Source organism: Cinclus cinclus, chromosome 6 (assembly GCF_963662255.1).
Source record: "Cinclus cinclus chromosome 6, bCinCin1.1, whole genome shotgun sequence".
Taxonomy (NCBI): domain Eukaryota; kingdom Metazoa; phylum Chordata; class Aves; order Passeriformes; family Cinclidae; genus Cinclus; species Cinclus cinclus.
Genome location: NC_085051.1, coordinates 55,735,766 through 55,751,648, shown reverse-complemented (window position 1 = coordinate 55,751,648; position 15,883 = coordinate 55,735,766). Strand labels below are relative to the sequence as shown.

At 43.5% G+C, this 15,883-nt stretch overlaps 1 protein-coding gene across 3 annotated transcripts in view; it reads left to right on the top strand.

Moving 5' to 3' along the window:
• The window catches only part of MTHFD1 (methylenetetrahydrofolate dehydrogenase, cyclohydrolase and formyltetrahydrofolate synthetase 1), a 39,990-nt gene extending 27,341 nt beyond the window's left edge, over nt 1-12,649 (top strand). The window contains exons 19-28 of one of the 3 annotated variants that reach the window (XM_062494824.1): nt 2,262-2,330; nt 2,869-2,980; nt 3,169-3,308; nt 3,720-3,761; nt 4,754-4,854; nt 5,562-5,739; nt 6,112-6,219; nt 7,415-7,567; nt 11,558-11,665; nt 11,845-12,649. In XM_062494824.1, the coding sequence (XP_062350808.1) occupies nt 2,262-2,330; nt 2,869-2,980; nt 3,169-3,308; nt 3,720-3,761; nt 4,754-4,854; nt 5,562-5,739; nt 6,112-6,219; nt 7,415-7,567; nt 11,558-11,647 (993 nt within the window). In that variant the 3' untranslated portion in view covers nt 11,648-11,665; nt 11,845-12,649. Of the gene's footprint in view, nt 1-2,261; nt 2,331-2,868; nt 2,987-3,168; nt 3,309-3,719; nt 3,762-4,753; nt 4,855-5,561; nt 5,740-6,111; nt 6,220-7,414; nt 7,568-11,557 lie in introns of all 3 variants that reach the window. The other 2 variants (XM_062494823.1, XM_062494825.1) reach the window with 2 other exon arrangements.
• Nucleotides 12,650-15,883: the final 3,234 nt, after the last annotated feature.

Genomic DNA, 15,883 nt, shown 5'->3' with positions numbered 1-15,883 from the left:
TGGTGGCTTCTACGTAAAAAAGCTGTTTATGAATCAGAAGAACTCAAAATGCATCCTTCTGGCCATCCTGTTTCTTAGGCTCCCTGGTGTGAGGAAAACATTGGGCAGGAACAAATGGTTGTGCAAATTCAATTACAGGCAATGAAATATCTTCTTCTGGGTGTCTGTGAATGCTGTAAAAATCAAAACATTTGCAAAAAAGTGTGTATTCTCTTTGCATTCTCAAAGGCAGCTTTTGATGAGGAACACAAATATTTAATTTCCCTTCGTGAAATGCTGAATGTCATAGTGCTGGTGATGTCTGTTATCAGCGTGTAAAGCAGCCCTAAGCAGCAGTTGTAAACTGTAGCACTGTTTTCCAGCTGTCCCTCCAATAATTGTTTGTTCTTAACAGGTCTGTGGAGTGTGTCAAATAGTGTTTTCCCAAATGGTGCTTCAGTGTGGTTTCAGGGCAATGCCAGGCACTCCCTCCTGACCTGTGTTTCCAGCTAGGTGGAACCAGGCACTAAGGCTTACCTAGCTCTTGCTGTCTTGCTGCATGTTTTTTGTTTCCTTATGTTTTAGGGGAATGTGGGAGTGTTGTTTATTTGTTGTACTTCCTCCCAGGATAAGGCTAAGAAACAGTAGATTGATGGCCTGACTCTGGCCTTGCAGGAAAAGGGCTGGCTGGAACAATTTATCTGTAAATCCCTATGTGAGACATTTGTTGGGGATGAGAAAGAGTGTGTGCCAAAGTTCTGTAGGCAGCTTTGAGATTTTAATTCCTACACCTAGCATACTGCCAGTTGAACTTAAGTAACTGAGTTAAACCCTTCTGGAAAACAGGAGTGTTTCTTACTCCCCATCAGCCGTGTATACAGATGGTGCTTGGCTTGGGAGTTACTTTGACTTTTCTGTAGAGTCCAGGTGATAAACTATTTAGTCTCTTTTTTTTTACTTCAAAAAAAATCTATTTATATTCAGTTCTGTCCATTCCAACTGCAGAATGGAGGGTGGTATCAGACATGCAACAGGTTCTTTTGTCTGTTATATGTTTGCACTTTTTGCCAGCCAAGTGGTTCATGTTGTTGGGACCATGTTACCCACTCTTCATGCAGGCAGAAATTTGATTGCAGAGACCAGGCTGGGTCCTGCTGCTGTGAAGCAACCAGTGTCATGAGTGTGCTATCAGGAAGTGCAAAAAGATTAGTGGAATCAAAAACTGACTACAGGTTTTCAGAGATGGGATGCATCAAAGTGCCGCTGCGTGACACGGGTCTAAAATGTCGCCATGGAAATCTTGCTGTGCAGTTTTCATTATTGTGGAGATGACTGAAGTTTAAAGCTTATCCATTAAATGTTAAATAAGCTTTCATGTGGCAAGATTGAAACTAATGAAACAAAGCAGTGAATGTCTTATCAAGAAATAGTCTTTCATATCTTTGAGTGCTGCAATTCACTTGACATTGAAAGGGAAGAAGACGAGATTAATGGGTCAGAGTTTTCATAACTGCTGTGAGCATTTGGCTCAGGACTCATGACAGCAATTTTAGTTACTTTTTCAAGTGCTGGATAACAGCTGGTTTCGTTTCCACTGGGCAGTCAATCACAAAAATGACCAAACCCACATCTTCTCTTCCCAAAGCACATGGGGATGAAATCACAAGCTTTCATTACACAGGATGCAGAATTCAGCAGGGTAAATGACTGCACCCGGGAGGAAACATGGGCTCCAGTGTTTGCCTTTCATGTCAGCCTGGTTATTCTCGTCAGCACAGAGGTTAATTTTAAAAGTTATTTCTTCACAAGAGACTTGGGCAGGATGTAGCAGGTTATGACATTTTCAGGCCAGCATGTAGACCAAGTTGCTGAAAAGAAGGAAGAAAATCCAAGATAAATGCACCTACAAAATCTAAGAATGTTGTTTTGTGCTGCTGAATGGGCTGCAGTAAACCATATTTACTGAGAGGTTGCTCCCTTGCTGCTCTTACCTGCTAACCTTGTCATAGCATTGAAACATTAATTAATTGTTCTTTATGCCTTTGCTACAAAGTGATGGCCAGCAAGGTCACAACGAAGAGGTTGCTCCCACCAGAAATCACAGATCCTCTTACAGGAATGTAAAGGTCATTTTTTCTGCTTTGCCCTGACTAGAGTTAGTTCTTTGTTGAGCAACTTCTCGTTCAAAAGCTCACCAGGACAAAATCAGAGCCTTTACACTGCATAGGAACCGTCTCAAGGTCTTGGCACATCTGGAAACTGATTGTCCTTTTTTCTTTTAGGGAGTAACTGGCGCTCTGGCCGTCTTGATGAAAGATGCTGTAAAACCAAACCTCATGCAGACACTGGAGGTGAGCACAAATGATTTTCTGCTTGGCTCTGAGAAGGCACTTAGAGCAACTGGTTTAGTTCATTCATCACAGTCAGTGGGGGTCTGCTCAGCTCAGAGTTGGGGGTTTACTGTGGTTTTGTGCTCAGGGCTAGGGCAGAGGGCTGGGTTCCTTCTAGGTCTGCCACTGGCATGTGGGATGACCCTGAGGAAATGCACTAAACTTTGCTGTGTCTTTGGTCTGTTGTCTTTAATGTCAAGAAGTGTTTTGGGAATTTAAATGGTGTGGATGAAGGAGAATGACAGAGTTGCTGGGATTTAGCCATCCTTTTCCTAAGCGGATTAATACCTCCACTTGTGGAGATTATAATAATCCTGTTTGCCCTGTAGTCCTTACTGCTGATAACAAATGTCTGATCAGAAGGCTTTAAGATCTGTCTTCTAAAAGTGTTTTTCTTTACTTTCAGATACCACAGTACTTAGCTCCTAACATGCTGCATATTTGCAAAATTGCACTTTCTGATTTTCTCTTTCTCTCTCTTGCATCTCCCTTGTTACAGGGAACACCAGTGTTTGTTCATGCTGGACCTTTTGCCAATATTGCACATGGGAATTCCTCTGTGTTGGCAGACAAAATAGCATTGAAACTTGTGGGTAAAGACGGCTTTGTTGGTAAGTGTGTGGAGTGTGGGTATTTTTGTTTGCTTTTTATTTTGGAGGGATCTGCCTTTTTTATCATTACTGTCTTTAGGCTTTTAAATCTTTTTTTTCCTTTGGAAGAAGTTTCTGATTTATATAACCAGAGTATGATTTGTCCACCCAGAAATCTTTCACAAACTTATTTTTATTTCCTACTCTAGTTACAGAGGCAGGATTTGGTGCAGATATAGGCATGGAGAAATTTTTTAACATTAAGTGCCGCTATTCTGGTCTCCGGCCTCACGTGGTGGTGTTGGTTGCTACTGTCCGAGCTCTGAAAATGCATGGGGGAGGACCTGCAGTAAGTACTGGGAAGGCTTTCAGTAGGCCTGAGGGTCTGTTCCTGCTGTTCTGTTCCAGTCACTTAAAGCCCTGTAGCATTTGATCAGCTTGAAATTCAGAGTTGTAAAAGGAATTGATATTTCCCTGTTTGTCAATAGCTTAATTTTAGAATGTTACAGGTTCATAACTGCTTGTTTTATTGCCCTAGTAAAGTGCCTGCATGCTGAGCCCCTTGTAACCGTCCCAGAGTGAGTCATGTATTTTATCATGCAGTCTCTTTTTTTTCTTCCTTTTATTTTTTTCTTAGAAATTCAAAAGATGAGCATAGAGTAGAATGTTATATCTTGATACCATTTAATAAGAATCAAGCGGGGATTGCTGTCATGGATAAAAGTCTTATGGGATTCCATCTCTTTCCCTTTTTCCACAGGTCACTGCTGGGGTACCTTTGCCAAAGGAATACACAGAAGAGGTAATCTTTAAGCTGTTGTGACAGTGGACCAGCTAACTGTGGTCATGATATGATGGTGTCATGCAGTGCATGCCTGGATTACTAGTGTGTCACTTGGCTGCCACAGAAAGGCTTCTTCATACAACCTGTAATGTTCTTTTCTTTTTAATGATGTTACTTTGGCTCTGCTTTTTCAAACATTTATTGTCCTTGACCTAGCCAATGTTCAGAGCCTTTTTCTTCTCCTTAACTCAAGCAGTTGTCTATGTGTTCAGTTTTTCATAGTAATATCTACTCTGTTTCTCCAGCCCTCTCAATGTGGAGTAATTGCTTAGCTGAAATATTGTCTCTGAAAATATCCAGAGTGCCTCTCTAATTACTCTCTTCTTAGCAACAGTTTTTGTTTTTATCCCCCCTCATTTGCAAGTGAGGAAAGTGAAGTCTCTCTTTCCATCCTTATGCCTTGAATGGTTGTGTACCCTTGGATAATTGATCAGGCTCTTTGCTCTGCTACAGCTCTTTCACTTGTGGAGCTTCTGTATATATTATCCTTTGCATAGGAAGGAATGAAATGTCTGAATTTCCAGGAATAGTCTCTGCTGCAAAATGTAAATATATGTAAACTGAAAGCTCTTGCCACAGACTTCAAATGGATGTCATGAAATTCACTGCTGATGATACTTACTATATTAAGAGAAATGTATCTGAGGAAACTGAGGCTTTACTGAGGGGAGTTAATGAGAACAGATAACTTTTTAAGCATAGTAGAAAGTGGTTTCTCTTACCTTGACTTGGGAGCTGAAACCAGTGATCATTAGAAATAGTCACTCTTTTTTTCCTGTCTCCTGTCCAAGAGCTTGCAGTGGTCTGGACTGTTCTGAAAGCAGCACTGGGGATTTGCCTTTGTGGTTTCATTCCCATTTTGACATTTTTGCCATTAGCTTCTGGATTCAGGGGTTTGGAACACAAGTTTCCCTGCCCCCGATAAAATATGCTTCCTGCCTTCTGTACAGAATCTTCAGCTGGTGGCAAAAGGCTGCAGCAACCTAAACAAGCAAATCCAGAACGCACGGATGTTCGGTGTCCCAGTGGTCGTGGCTGTCAATGCTTTCAAGTGAGTGAGCTGGGATGGGGAGGTGATGCAGGAGTGTAACGTTGTGCCACTTCACATCCTGTGTTTAACACAAACCCTTCTTTTCAGCACTGATGTGTTGTTGGCAGCATTTCCATAGAGTCATAAAACCATAGGATGGCCTGGATTGGAAAGAACCTTAAAGATCATCCAGTTCCACTCCCCTGCCATGAGTAGGTGTATCTTTCACTTGACCAGATTACTCAGAGCCTCATCCAACCTGGACTTGAATACTTTCAGGAGCACTTTCAACACCTGGGCAACCTGTTGAAGTGTCTCAGCACCCTCACAGTAAAGAATTTTTTCCTAGTATCCATGTCAGTTTGAAACCATTCCCCCTTGCCCTCTCACTGCATGCTCTTGTAGGAAGTTTTTCTCCAGCTCTCTTGTAGGCTCCCTTCAGATACTGGAAAGCCACAGTTTTGCTTTGTTGGAAAATGCATGAACTGGGCTCTGCACGTTGTTCTGCACAGCAAACAACCACTGCGGGGTCTTTTTATACAACAGAAGTACTTTGAGCTATGGTCTTAAAGCTGATGCCAGCCAAGGAGGAGGCTGTGGTGGATAACTCCCTGGGTAGCTTTCTGGTAGCTGTGATTTCTTTGGACACATTTTGGATCTTGACAAGAACAAACTTATATTTGCTGTGTGTGCATTCTGATGCAAACATCCAAGCTTTCTCCTTGCAGGACAGATACAAAGGCTGAACTGGCCCTTGTAGTACAACATGCAAAGGAGGCAGGAGCATTTGATGCTGTGGAGTGCACCCACTGGGCAGAGGGAGGAAAAGGAGCCCTAGCCCTGGCCCAAGCTGTTCAGAGAGCATCCCAGGCACCTAACAACTTCAGGTTCCTCTATAATGTGGAGGTAGGAACTTGCACTATTACAGAGATGCTTTGTTTTTATCAGTTGGTTTCACTAACTTAAATTGCTTAGGGCTATCTAAAGGGCTGCTTGAGAAGTTGAGAAGAAACATGGTGTTAAAATTGAAACATTGATTCCAGGAGTCTCAAAGACCTAGTTAATCAGTTCTTACTGTTTTGGCTACCCATTGAAATATTTAAATATGTTTTGAAAACCCTCAAATTCCTTTGTGTTTTGTTCTACAGCAAATGGAATTAAGCCTTATGTCTATAGATGTGAACTTGACAGCACATGGGGAGGATCTGAAACTGCTGTGATGTTGCAGGTCTTTGTACTTTGGCCATGCTGACTTGCCTATCTTTTTTGTTTTTCTAGCTGCCTGTTGTAGATAAGATCAGGCTTATTGCCCAGCAGGTCTACGGGGCAAGAGACATTGAGCTACTTCCAGAGGCACAGGAGAAAGTTGCTGTGTACACCAAGCAGGTGAGTTTTCCACATCACCTGGTAGCAGTGGTGCTTTTCATTCAAAATTATCCTGAATGTGTTCAAGCTGTATTTGAAGGGAATCCTCACTCAAATCATGTCCTTATCCAGGACTCATTAAATGCTGCTATGGCAGAGGAAGAAAAGTATGTGGGAAAGGAGAAACTGACTTTGTCTTCCAGTGAGGAAGACAGAACTCACTCATGTAGCCCTGTACCACCTGGTACCCATCTGTGATAGTTTTGGGGAGAAAGGGTAGGAGGATTTAATGATCTTTCCCTACTAAATTCTCCAGTCTTTCAGCATTTAGAGAATTAGGGAATTGCAAGTCATTACGCTGGTTTTAAATAGTCTCTGATTATTTTTTCATGTTGTTCCATTGAGATCAAGTTCCACTAATCAGTTTTTGAGTCCATGTGGATTTTTGCAGTCACAATTATGTTGGGGAAAGAGTTCTGTGGATTATACAAGACTTGCTGTGGAAAGTTTTTAAAGTTTTGAACCTGCCATCTGGTTGTTGAATTCAATGTTTTCTGGTGGCTGTGTTGTTTTTGCTCTTCTTTAGCATGACATTGTTGTGAATTTACCTGCTTCTGCACTATCAAAGGTCTTTGAAGAGAAAAGCAGTGTGAGGACTGTCAATTCGTTGGTTGCAGGGTGCTGTAACCAATTTTCCTTTTGCAGTCTATTTACTACTGGCATATATAGCTTCTCACTTTTGTGCTTCTTATATATTCCTTTACAAGTCCATTAAAATCCCAAAGGCATGTAATTGCCACTTCCTCACATCTGCAATTGTATTGATCAAACATTTCTAATTAACTGACTTCATCTGAACAAAAATTTAACTCTGAGCTGTTTAACATTTTGGGAAGAGAGTAGGAAGTAAGTTGACTGTCAAGGTTGTATATCCTGCACTTCCATACCATTAATTTTTTTCCTCAGCTGGATATGCCAAGGGACATGCTGGTTCTTTCTTTAGTATTGAATGGGGAGGTGGGAAGAGAATTTGAGAGAGAAGGAATGGGGATGTAGAAATTATCAGTGGATCTGATAGGCTGTGGATGAAGTACTTGTAGGGGAATAAAATGCCTGATGTCTGCAGAGAATGGCACAATAGAGCAATTACATTTTTCTACTGGAAAAATTATTGTTTTTTCCACTTATGTCATTCCTTTTCTTTCTCTTTTCCCAGGGATTTGGAAACCTGCCAATCTGCATGGCTAAAACTCACTTGTCATTGTCTCATGACCCTGAACAAAAAGGAGCACCTACAGGTTTTGTTCTGCCTATCCGAGACATTCGAGCCAGCGTTGGGGCTGGATTCTTGTATCCACTGGTGGGGACGGTATGTGATAGCTGTGGGGTGAGGAAAAAAACTTCATGTGCAATCCAGGAATCACTTACTCTTAAGTATCTTAAATTAGGAGAGTCCTTGTCATTTACAGTTGGTGTTTTAACAGTCCAGTGTATCAGATGCCTTAACAGGGGTTTTTCTCAGGGGGAAGAGGGAGGCTGAAATAGACTGACATTTGAATAGTTAGCAAGCCCCTGCTGTATCCCTCAGGTCCCAAATCTCTCTTTTCCTCAATTTTGAGAAAAGTGTGAGCTCTGTTAGCTAGTGAATTGTAGGAACAGCAGTCTGGTAGAGGGAGAAATCCTTGGCCCACCCGATTGCTGGTGTGACTTTGCATTCCTGGTGAAAGCCCTTTGCAGGTGACCTTTGTGTACACCTGTGGATCAGGGCAGAACAAGGCAACCCCTCCTAAGCTTACAGAGCAGATGCCTCTGGATGAGATACCTCCAAAGCAAAGCTGAGCTGTGCTATCAATCATTTATCAGGCTCCCCTCCACTTCGGTTCTCATGGTTTTGCTGACCATCTGTTTGCTGTTCAGCCTGCAACAATTCCAATAACTCATTTCACTGTGCCCTTGAGTTTTTAGTTTCTGTTCTTTGATATGATTGGCATAATTTCAGCTGAGAGGGAAGGGAGTAGCAACAATGGAAACAGGATCCTGGAACAGCTTTGATATGAATTGCCTGGCAGAAAGAGGAGCTATCTGCAAAATGAACCCACGTTCAGGTTTGCATCCGTAGAAACAACACTAGGATGAAAGGATCCACTGGAAATCTTACCTGGGGAACCTCTTCTGGGCAAGTGTTGAGTATCTAGTTAGATTACCTTAGGGCATGAGGCAGTTGGAGCAAGCAGCTCTTTTTCTTGTTTACTAGGCTGAACTTTTTTCTGAGGTCTTCATGGCAACATGTTTGTCATAATAAAGTTTCAGGAGTATTAGGGGTGCATGACTCAGTTGATGAAGTTTGCTGATTTAATAGTTGGATCCTCTCTTCTTTCAAATGCTAGCTAGATCCAAATATTGGCTGCCTTTTTCTTTTAATTCTTAAAAAAGGAAAAGGTAGTTAGGGTTTCCAGATTATCCAGTATAAATAAGGTAACCACATCCTGATTAAAGTCTGGTTCGTCTATGTTCTAAAGACTAATGTGTGTTTTGGGACAGAATGAAAGATAGCATGTGTGTTCCTGTTACAAATGGCATTTTTTGCAAGCCAAGATTTAGTCCAAGTAGTGATTTATTTTATTATTTATTTCATAAGCATTGGAGAAGGGTACACTGCATTAATGAGTAAACAAGAGAGAGATGTTTTCAGACATCAAAACTAACATTTTGGCTCTTTTTCTGTTGTCTTTAGTTTCTATGGAGTTGGACTTTTTCCTTTCTGCTCCCATACCCATTTCCTAATGTTTTCTTGGCCATGTAGCAAATCAGGGTGTTAATTCTGCCAGAGTTAACAATAAGTCTTCTGGCTGGGATGTGATCACTCTTCTGTGGTGTCTAAAACCCAGGGAATGGATGTCCTTTGGAGAAGCAATCTGGGGCATTTTGAATCAGATCACTATTTTAAACCCATTCAGCAGGGGATATGTTAGCCTCAGAATAAATTTTTGGCAGCAGCCACTGAACTGTGAGCTGAAAATGCAACAAATATGTAGCTCTATGCAGAAGCTTTTAGGATAAATGTGAGGTGAAATTAATCACCGATGTGTGCCTATTCTTGTTATCTGAAGTTAATCACAAAGGCACGTCACACTTTTTTTTTTTCTCAGCTTCTGAATTTTTGAATTTTTCTTTCTGGCTTAAAGTTGAAACTGTTTAACTCCATGAAATACTGTGAGATTTTAAAGGAAATATAATTTCAAAAGTTATCTAGATTTAAAGTGAAATAAATAATTGGACTCAGATTGATTTGGTTTCTTTTCTGGTGCTGCTGCTGAATTGAAAGCAATTCTGTTATTCAGCTCTGGTTTTTTAGATCCTAAATGGCATTTATTTTGAAAGATCCACAAGAGCAACAAATAATACATGTTTGGCTGGTATTAGTTTTATTTGAAATCTTGCAAGGGGTTTGATTATACCCATGTGGTCTAAGTTGTTCTTGTAAGTAAATAGTGTGAATTGCCCTGTGTTCTTTTTGAGCACATGTGGTATTAAAGGGGAGGATGATAAATGAGAAAAAGTTCATTCCTTCAGCTTCGAAAATAACTGAGTGTGTGAAGCATTGTAGACACTTGTACAGAAAATTAGTAGCCTGGATGGAAATTATTCTGCACTGCATGGAAATTTGGGGTTTAAGCAGACTGCCTTGAAGTAATAGATAGCAGAGTAGCCACTGTGGGCTGTCCTCTGGATAGGAAAGGAGGAAAAATTGACTGTTCATTTCAAATTAGAAAGTGCAAGAAATGGCAAAGTCAGGCACATTTTCACCACCTCCTACTCTATTGAATGTCACTCTCTCAGCTCCTGCTGTGGCCCTCTGAACCTGGAGGTGGAGATCTGCAAAGCTCCATGATTCTCCAGTGGTACATAAATAAATAGGAAGTTTCTTGCTCTTCGTGGCCAGAAGCTGGGAGCTGAGATCAGGAAAACCCCTCTGGGCACTTTGAACCTCTTAATACCTTCCTAAGATGTTCTTGAGAGAAAAATATTTATACAGCTGAACACAAAGACAAGGAATGGGGGCCCTCTTTGTGGACCCCTTATTCTCTGTCTGAGAAGGCAGTGGCTCTCATGAAAAGCTAGTGCAGCCCTAGAATTCATTACAAAGAGGGGACTTCAAGTGATGTTTACCTCTGCATAACCCGTGAAAGACTTGCAGTGGTACAGTACGTGTAGGACTGGTGTTAGCACTTGTAAATGGCCAAGGAAAATGGGCTGGGACTTCAAAAGCTCCCTGAACAGTTCTGAGAACTGCAGAGAAGACCTCAGCAGCAGAGCTTTGCCTTCTTGCTGCTCAGCTTATTATCCAAAGGAAGATGGGGAGGTAATTTGATTAGCGTGCAAAATACTTGCTCAGGGAGAAAATACCGGGTTGCCAAAGAGATCTTCAATCTAATGGAGAGAGGCATAACAATACTGACTGTGAAAACTGAGGCAGGGTGATGCAGGTAGAAAATTAGACCTTTCAAGTTCTCCCTTTTTATAAAAGCACTTAATGACCACTGACACAAACTACCAAACATGGTCACAAGTTGTCCACCTGTGTAGAGTCTGTGTTCAGCCTGTGTGTGCTGCTGGGCTAAATGCTGAGTTAAGGGAGGGGAAATGCTGACAGCTGCAAGAATAAATCAGGCCAAGTGTAGTTCCTGCCAGCCTTGTGTTCTGCATCCCTGAAACTGAGTACTCGGCAGTGGGACAAGTGCAGAGGACTGGCCTGAGGCAGTAGGGCTGGGCAGCTGCTTTGTGAGCTTCAGTTCTGCTCCTGCACAGCCCTTCTGAGCATGTTCCAGTCAGAACTGACTTCTTCATCTCTGCTTCATCCAAGTTTAGAAAAAGCAAAACAAACCCCAAACTATTTAAAATGTCTTCTCAACAGTAGCTATTCCTAATAACTTATCAAGTCTAGTTCTAGATTCTCAAAATATTGTAATCAACTGAGACTTACTTTACAGCTGGCAAAGTTGTATTAAAATTTGTATCTTCACTTTAGTACCCAGAAAACTGCTGGAAGTAATTGTCTCATCACAGCAAAGTCCATGAGTACTCATCTAATAGTGAACTGGCCAGCTGCATAGCCAAGCACTTTGCCAAATCTTGGGCTCAGTTACTTGCAGCTGCAGAAACCAAACTTAATATCTGTCTACTGAGCCAGGAGTTCCTGGTTCTGATGGGGTGCTTCAAAACACCAGAGAATGATGGCCATCATTCTCTGGTCTGTTGGTGTTCAGGGAGCTGTTGCCACCCCAGTGTTCAGTATTGGATCTTGTGCACAGAATGCTTCTGCTGCTACTTTAACTTTTAATTGTCTCTTGTTGTCCAGATGAGCACTATGCCAGGACTTCCTACAAGACCCTGCTTCTACGATATAGATCTGGACTCCGTGTCAGGAGAAGTAAATGGGCTCTTCTGAAATGATTGATTATCAAAGGTTGGTGCCTTCTTGAAGACCTCCAATATCTGGGCTTTATTTTTCAAAGATCTTGAGATAATGGAGTTATGCCAATCCAATATTATGCCATATGTTTCCAAATGACGTTTGATTATAATTCAGCCTGAAAAGTTGCCTACAGTACTATATGAGTAATTAAATTTTATGTTTGTTTTTAGCTCCCAGAAGAACACCTGATGAGTCATGTAAATGGAACCGTGCTCTGATCTTTTTTTTTTTTTTTTTTTTTTTAAGTCAGAAAAAGATATCAGTGAGAATATAGTGCAAGAAGTGACCGGAAGGAGGAGTGTCGAAGAATCAACTGCTAAATTTTAATCTGTAATAATTTTTAAACTGCTGTGTTCCAAGCTAGTTGACATGGAGCATGTAGAACATACTTCATAATCATAGCTGAAGCAGAATACAGAAGCTTGGGTTTAATGACCTCTTTTGATTCAGTGACATGATTTTAATAATTAAAAATCCTAAAGCTGGAGCTGTTTGAAACAGTCTTGGGACTTAATTGTCTTAACCATCGGGGGTATGCAGCATGTATTATCTTTAAAAGTCTTGTTGGCTGCAGTTTCCCATTTGCCACATGGAATTCTCTGTTCCACTTCTTGTGCTATGGGAGAACCTGCTGTGCCCTGACACTGCACCAGTGGCATTTCAAAGGAGCAAGGAGCTGCCCCTTCACTTCCCAGGCTCTCCAGAAGTGCTTACACTGCATTCTGCTATGAATTATTCCTGCAGGCACCTGAGCCATGTCAGATACAACAGGCCCACCTGCAACTACTGCATTCTTCTGTCAGTGGAATGAAACCCCTGGATATTAGGTCTGGAGGGACTGGGGTTCTGGCCCATATCTGTGGCTTCTATCAAATGTGTCCTTTGAAAAATTTTCTGCTCAGCCCACAAGTGCAGTTACACCACTGACAAGCCTTGTTTCTGAAGGTACCTTTTTGGTCAATAGAGAAAACATGAATAGTGATCAAGTGACTTGTAGCAGGTTTTGTCAGCAGGCCAAAAATCATTTTGTAACATGAAGATAGTGTTGCTGCCAATTTTTTAACTAATACAAATAAACTATCAAATACTTTGACTGCTTTTTGGGTTTTAATGTATGCACTGAAATTACTGAATTATAATTTATTTCTGTGATTAACTGCACATAACAACAATCCTTGCATTGACGAGTAGGATGATTATTGCCTGCAATGCACCAGGGTGTGTGTGTTTTATTCTGGTTTCCTTCCCTAGATGATGTATGTCATCTGTAGAAAATAAACTACCTGAATTATTCTGTGAATGTGAGATACTTGCATCTGACTGCAGAATATCTGAATTAACAGTCGTGAGGCCCATCTGCTTGTATCAGAACTGAATCTAAAACCATTCTGAATTTGGTGAGAACTAGGAGGATCAGGATGTAGGTTTGCACCAACGTAGGGGAGCATCTGTAGTACACAGATACTGTGTGTGAATGCATATATATATATATATATAGAGAGAGAGAGAGAGAGAGAAAGAGATCTCTATCTCTTCAGTTATTCAGGAGGGGAGTATAATTATGTAAAAGTTACCTGGTTGTGACACAAGCAAACAGAACACTTTAAATAGTCATAAGAGCATTTGAGATGCATCCACAGCCTCTTGAAACGTTTCGTTTGATGTTATCCAGCCACGGCAGCCAGGAGAGCAGGCTCAGTCCCCTCATGGTTCCCCTTGGAACTTCCCTCAGGGGCAGTTCCCCATTGCTGCCCAGCCCCCCAGCCTGGCTGAGGGTGCCTCTTCACCTGCAGCTCCTGGGCCCAGCCTTCCCTGGAAGCAGGGTGCCAGAGTGGATGCTGCCAAGTCTGCTGTCAGCTCCTACGTTTAATCTTCCCCGCTACACTGCTTTCCTGTGAGTGCTCTGTGTTCCACCTTCGTTTTATGCTTATGAAAGATGGGATAAGTGCAAATTTATGCTAAGATTAGCCTCCTTTTAGTTTAGCATGAGCTCATAGCCATGTGCTTGAGAGAGATGGTTCAAGAGGTTGCTAGTCCCCCTCCTGCAGTGAGGCACAGTGCTGGATCAGGCACGAGCTGTTGAAGGGTTTGCTGCAAAACAACAAAGCACAAGAGCCAAAAAATAGCCCCAAGTATCTCCAGAGATTAATGGGGAATGTTTTCTAACCCGCACTTCCACCCTCTCTCTTCTCTTACAGGATGGATACATAAACAGGTTATTTTTTTCATACTCTCCTTTGCAGCTAAGGGTGCCGGCTAGGTCTTGTCCTATCAAATAGGACACAGAGGACACTTTATTTCTTCTAGCTAAGTACTCAATGGTTCTCTCCTCCTGTTGCTTAGAGAAAAAACGAATTATGTACAAATTTGTTCTCAGTGGGCTATTTGTGGGCCTGGTCCTTAGCTGGTGTTATGGCCATCCGTCCCCTGCTCTGTGCTGTTGTGAGAGCACTGCATCACAACCTGTAAGAAGTAACACAGATTCATGTTTTTAAGTGTAGTGCTGGGGACAAGAAGGAGATGATGTTGCTTGGTTGACTTGTTACATGCCACCAGCACCACAGAAAGAAAACAGGATTCATCTTGGCCAGGATCTTCTGTCCAGCTTACTCAGCTTCTGACCTTTGCTGACCCTGCCTCTAATTTCCCTTTCACCACAGCCATTGGTGCTAACAGCTGCCCCTGGAGCATCAGGAATAATTGGATTCCATGTAAAGTGCTCCCAAGGGAATTCATGGAAGCTTGCCTCTATCACACCACTGCATTCCCCAGCCTTACATTAGCCACCCTTGTTGTCTGCTTCCCTCCCTCCTACCTCCAACTGCAAGGAGGGAAAAGCTTGCATTGTAGGGCCTCACTTGGCTTTAATAAAGCAGTGGATCACAATTAGAACCACCACCCACCTCAGGAAAGAAGCTGTTTCCAAATGAAGTTTATTATCCTGAGTGAATGCAAGCAAACACATCTCAGAGGGGAGCTTTGAAAAAGGCAATTCCTTGTGATGCTCAATGCACTTTTTTCTGCCCTCCTGGCTGGCACTTCAGCCCAACTAACCCATTTTGTACCTTTTTTCCCATGAAGCAGCTGAGGAGGGGGGAGGCCATGTGTGTTTTTCTAAGACTGGCCTACACTGGAAGCCACTTGCAAGTTCAGAGTGCTGCTTTGCTCAGTTTCTCATGTGCAGACATGCTGTGAAGCAGTTAATGTCTGTAAAGCCTTTGTGGGCGTCAGCTCCCCGTGGAGATGAATGGGGACGTTCGGGCATCTCAACTCCAGTTTCCCGTAGTTCATCAGCTGCATGGGGTAGTCCTTTTTCTGAAGGCTCTCCCATCAATCATCACAGCTGGAGATGTGATTTTCTTTAAAGTCAGATCTCAGCTGCTTTGGAGAGAAGAAAGGCTCCGATGAAAGGGGCACTTTCTCTGGTGTTTCGGGCATGGATTAGTTTGAAGCCAGGAGCTGGCTGTCCTTATCTCCACCTCCAAAGGTGTAGCTCCTGCAGCGCCTCCAGCAGCGAGTGCTAAAAGCTGTGAAGGTTTCAAGTGGGACACAGAAAACAGCTGCCGAGAGCAGGACCCCCTCCCTTCCCACAAAGCCAGGAAAACCCCAGCGGTGCCTCCTCCCTGCGGGGTGTGCTCCGGGCTCCCTTACAGTGCCTCCTGCTGCCGCTGGGATCCAAACTACAAACCGCAGTTCGATTTCTAGGAGGACCTTTACCTCGAGCTGAAGTTCATGGTTTTCGGTTCTGCAGCTGCTGTGCACAGCCTAGGAGGGGACGGAAGGTTACTCTGCCCCACCGGGAGGGCTGCTACCCGCCCGAAGAGCGGGATGCTCCCCCGCGATCGGAAAGGGATGCTGATCGGCGAGCAAGGAGCGATGCTTTCCCGCGGGAGGAAAGAGGCGGCGAGCAGGTGCCGGCAGAGCCGGGCCGGGGCGGGGGGCGGGCCGGGGGCTGGCGGCGGGGGGCGGGGGGCTGCAGGCAGCGCCCTCCCCGCCGGCCCGGGGGGCGCGGCTGCGGCGGAGGCGGCGGCGGCGGCAGCGCAGCCGCGCGGAGCGGAGCGGAGCCGAGCGGGGCCGAGCGGGGCCGGCCCGGGCTGCAGGTGAGAGCGCGGGGGGCGCGGGGGGCGCGGGACCGGGGGCGGCTCCGCCTCGGGGGAACCTCCACGAGCGGGGTCCCGGGGCCGCCTCCGCGGTCGCTGCCCTCGGAGG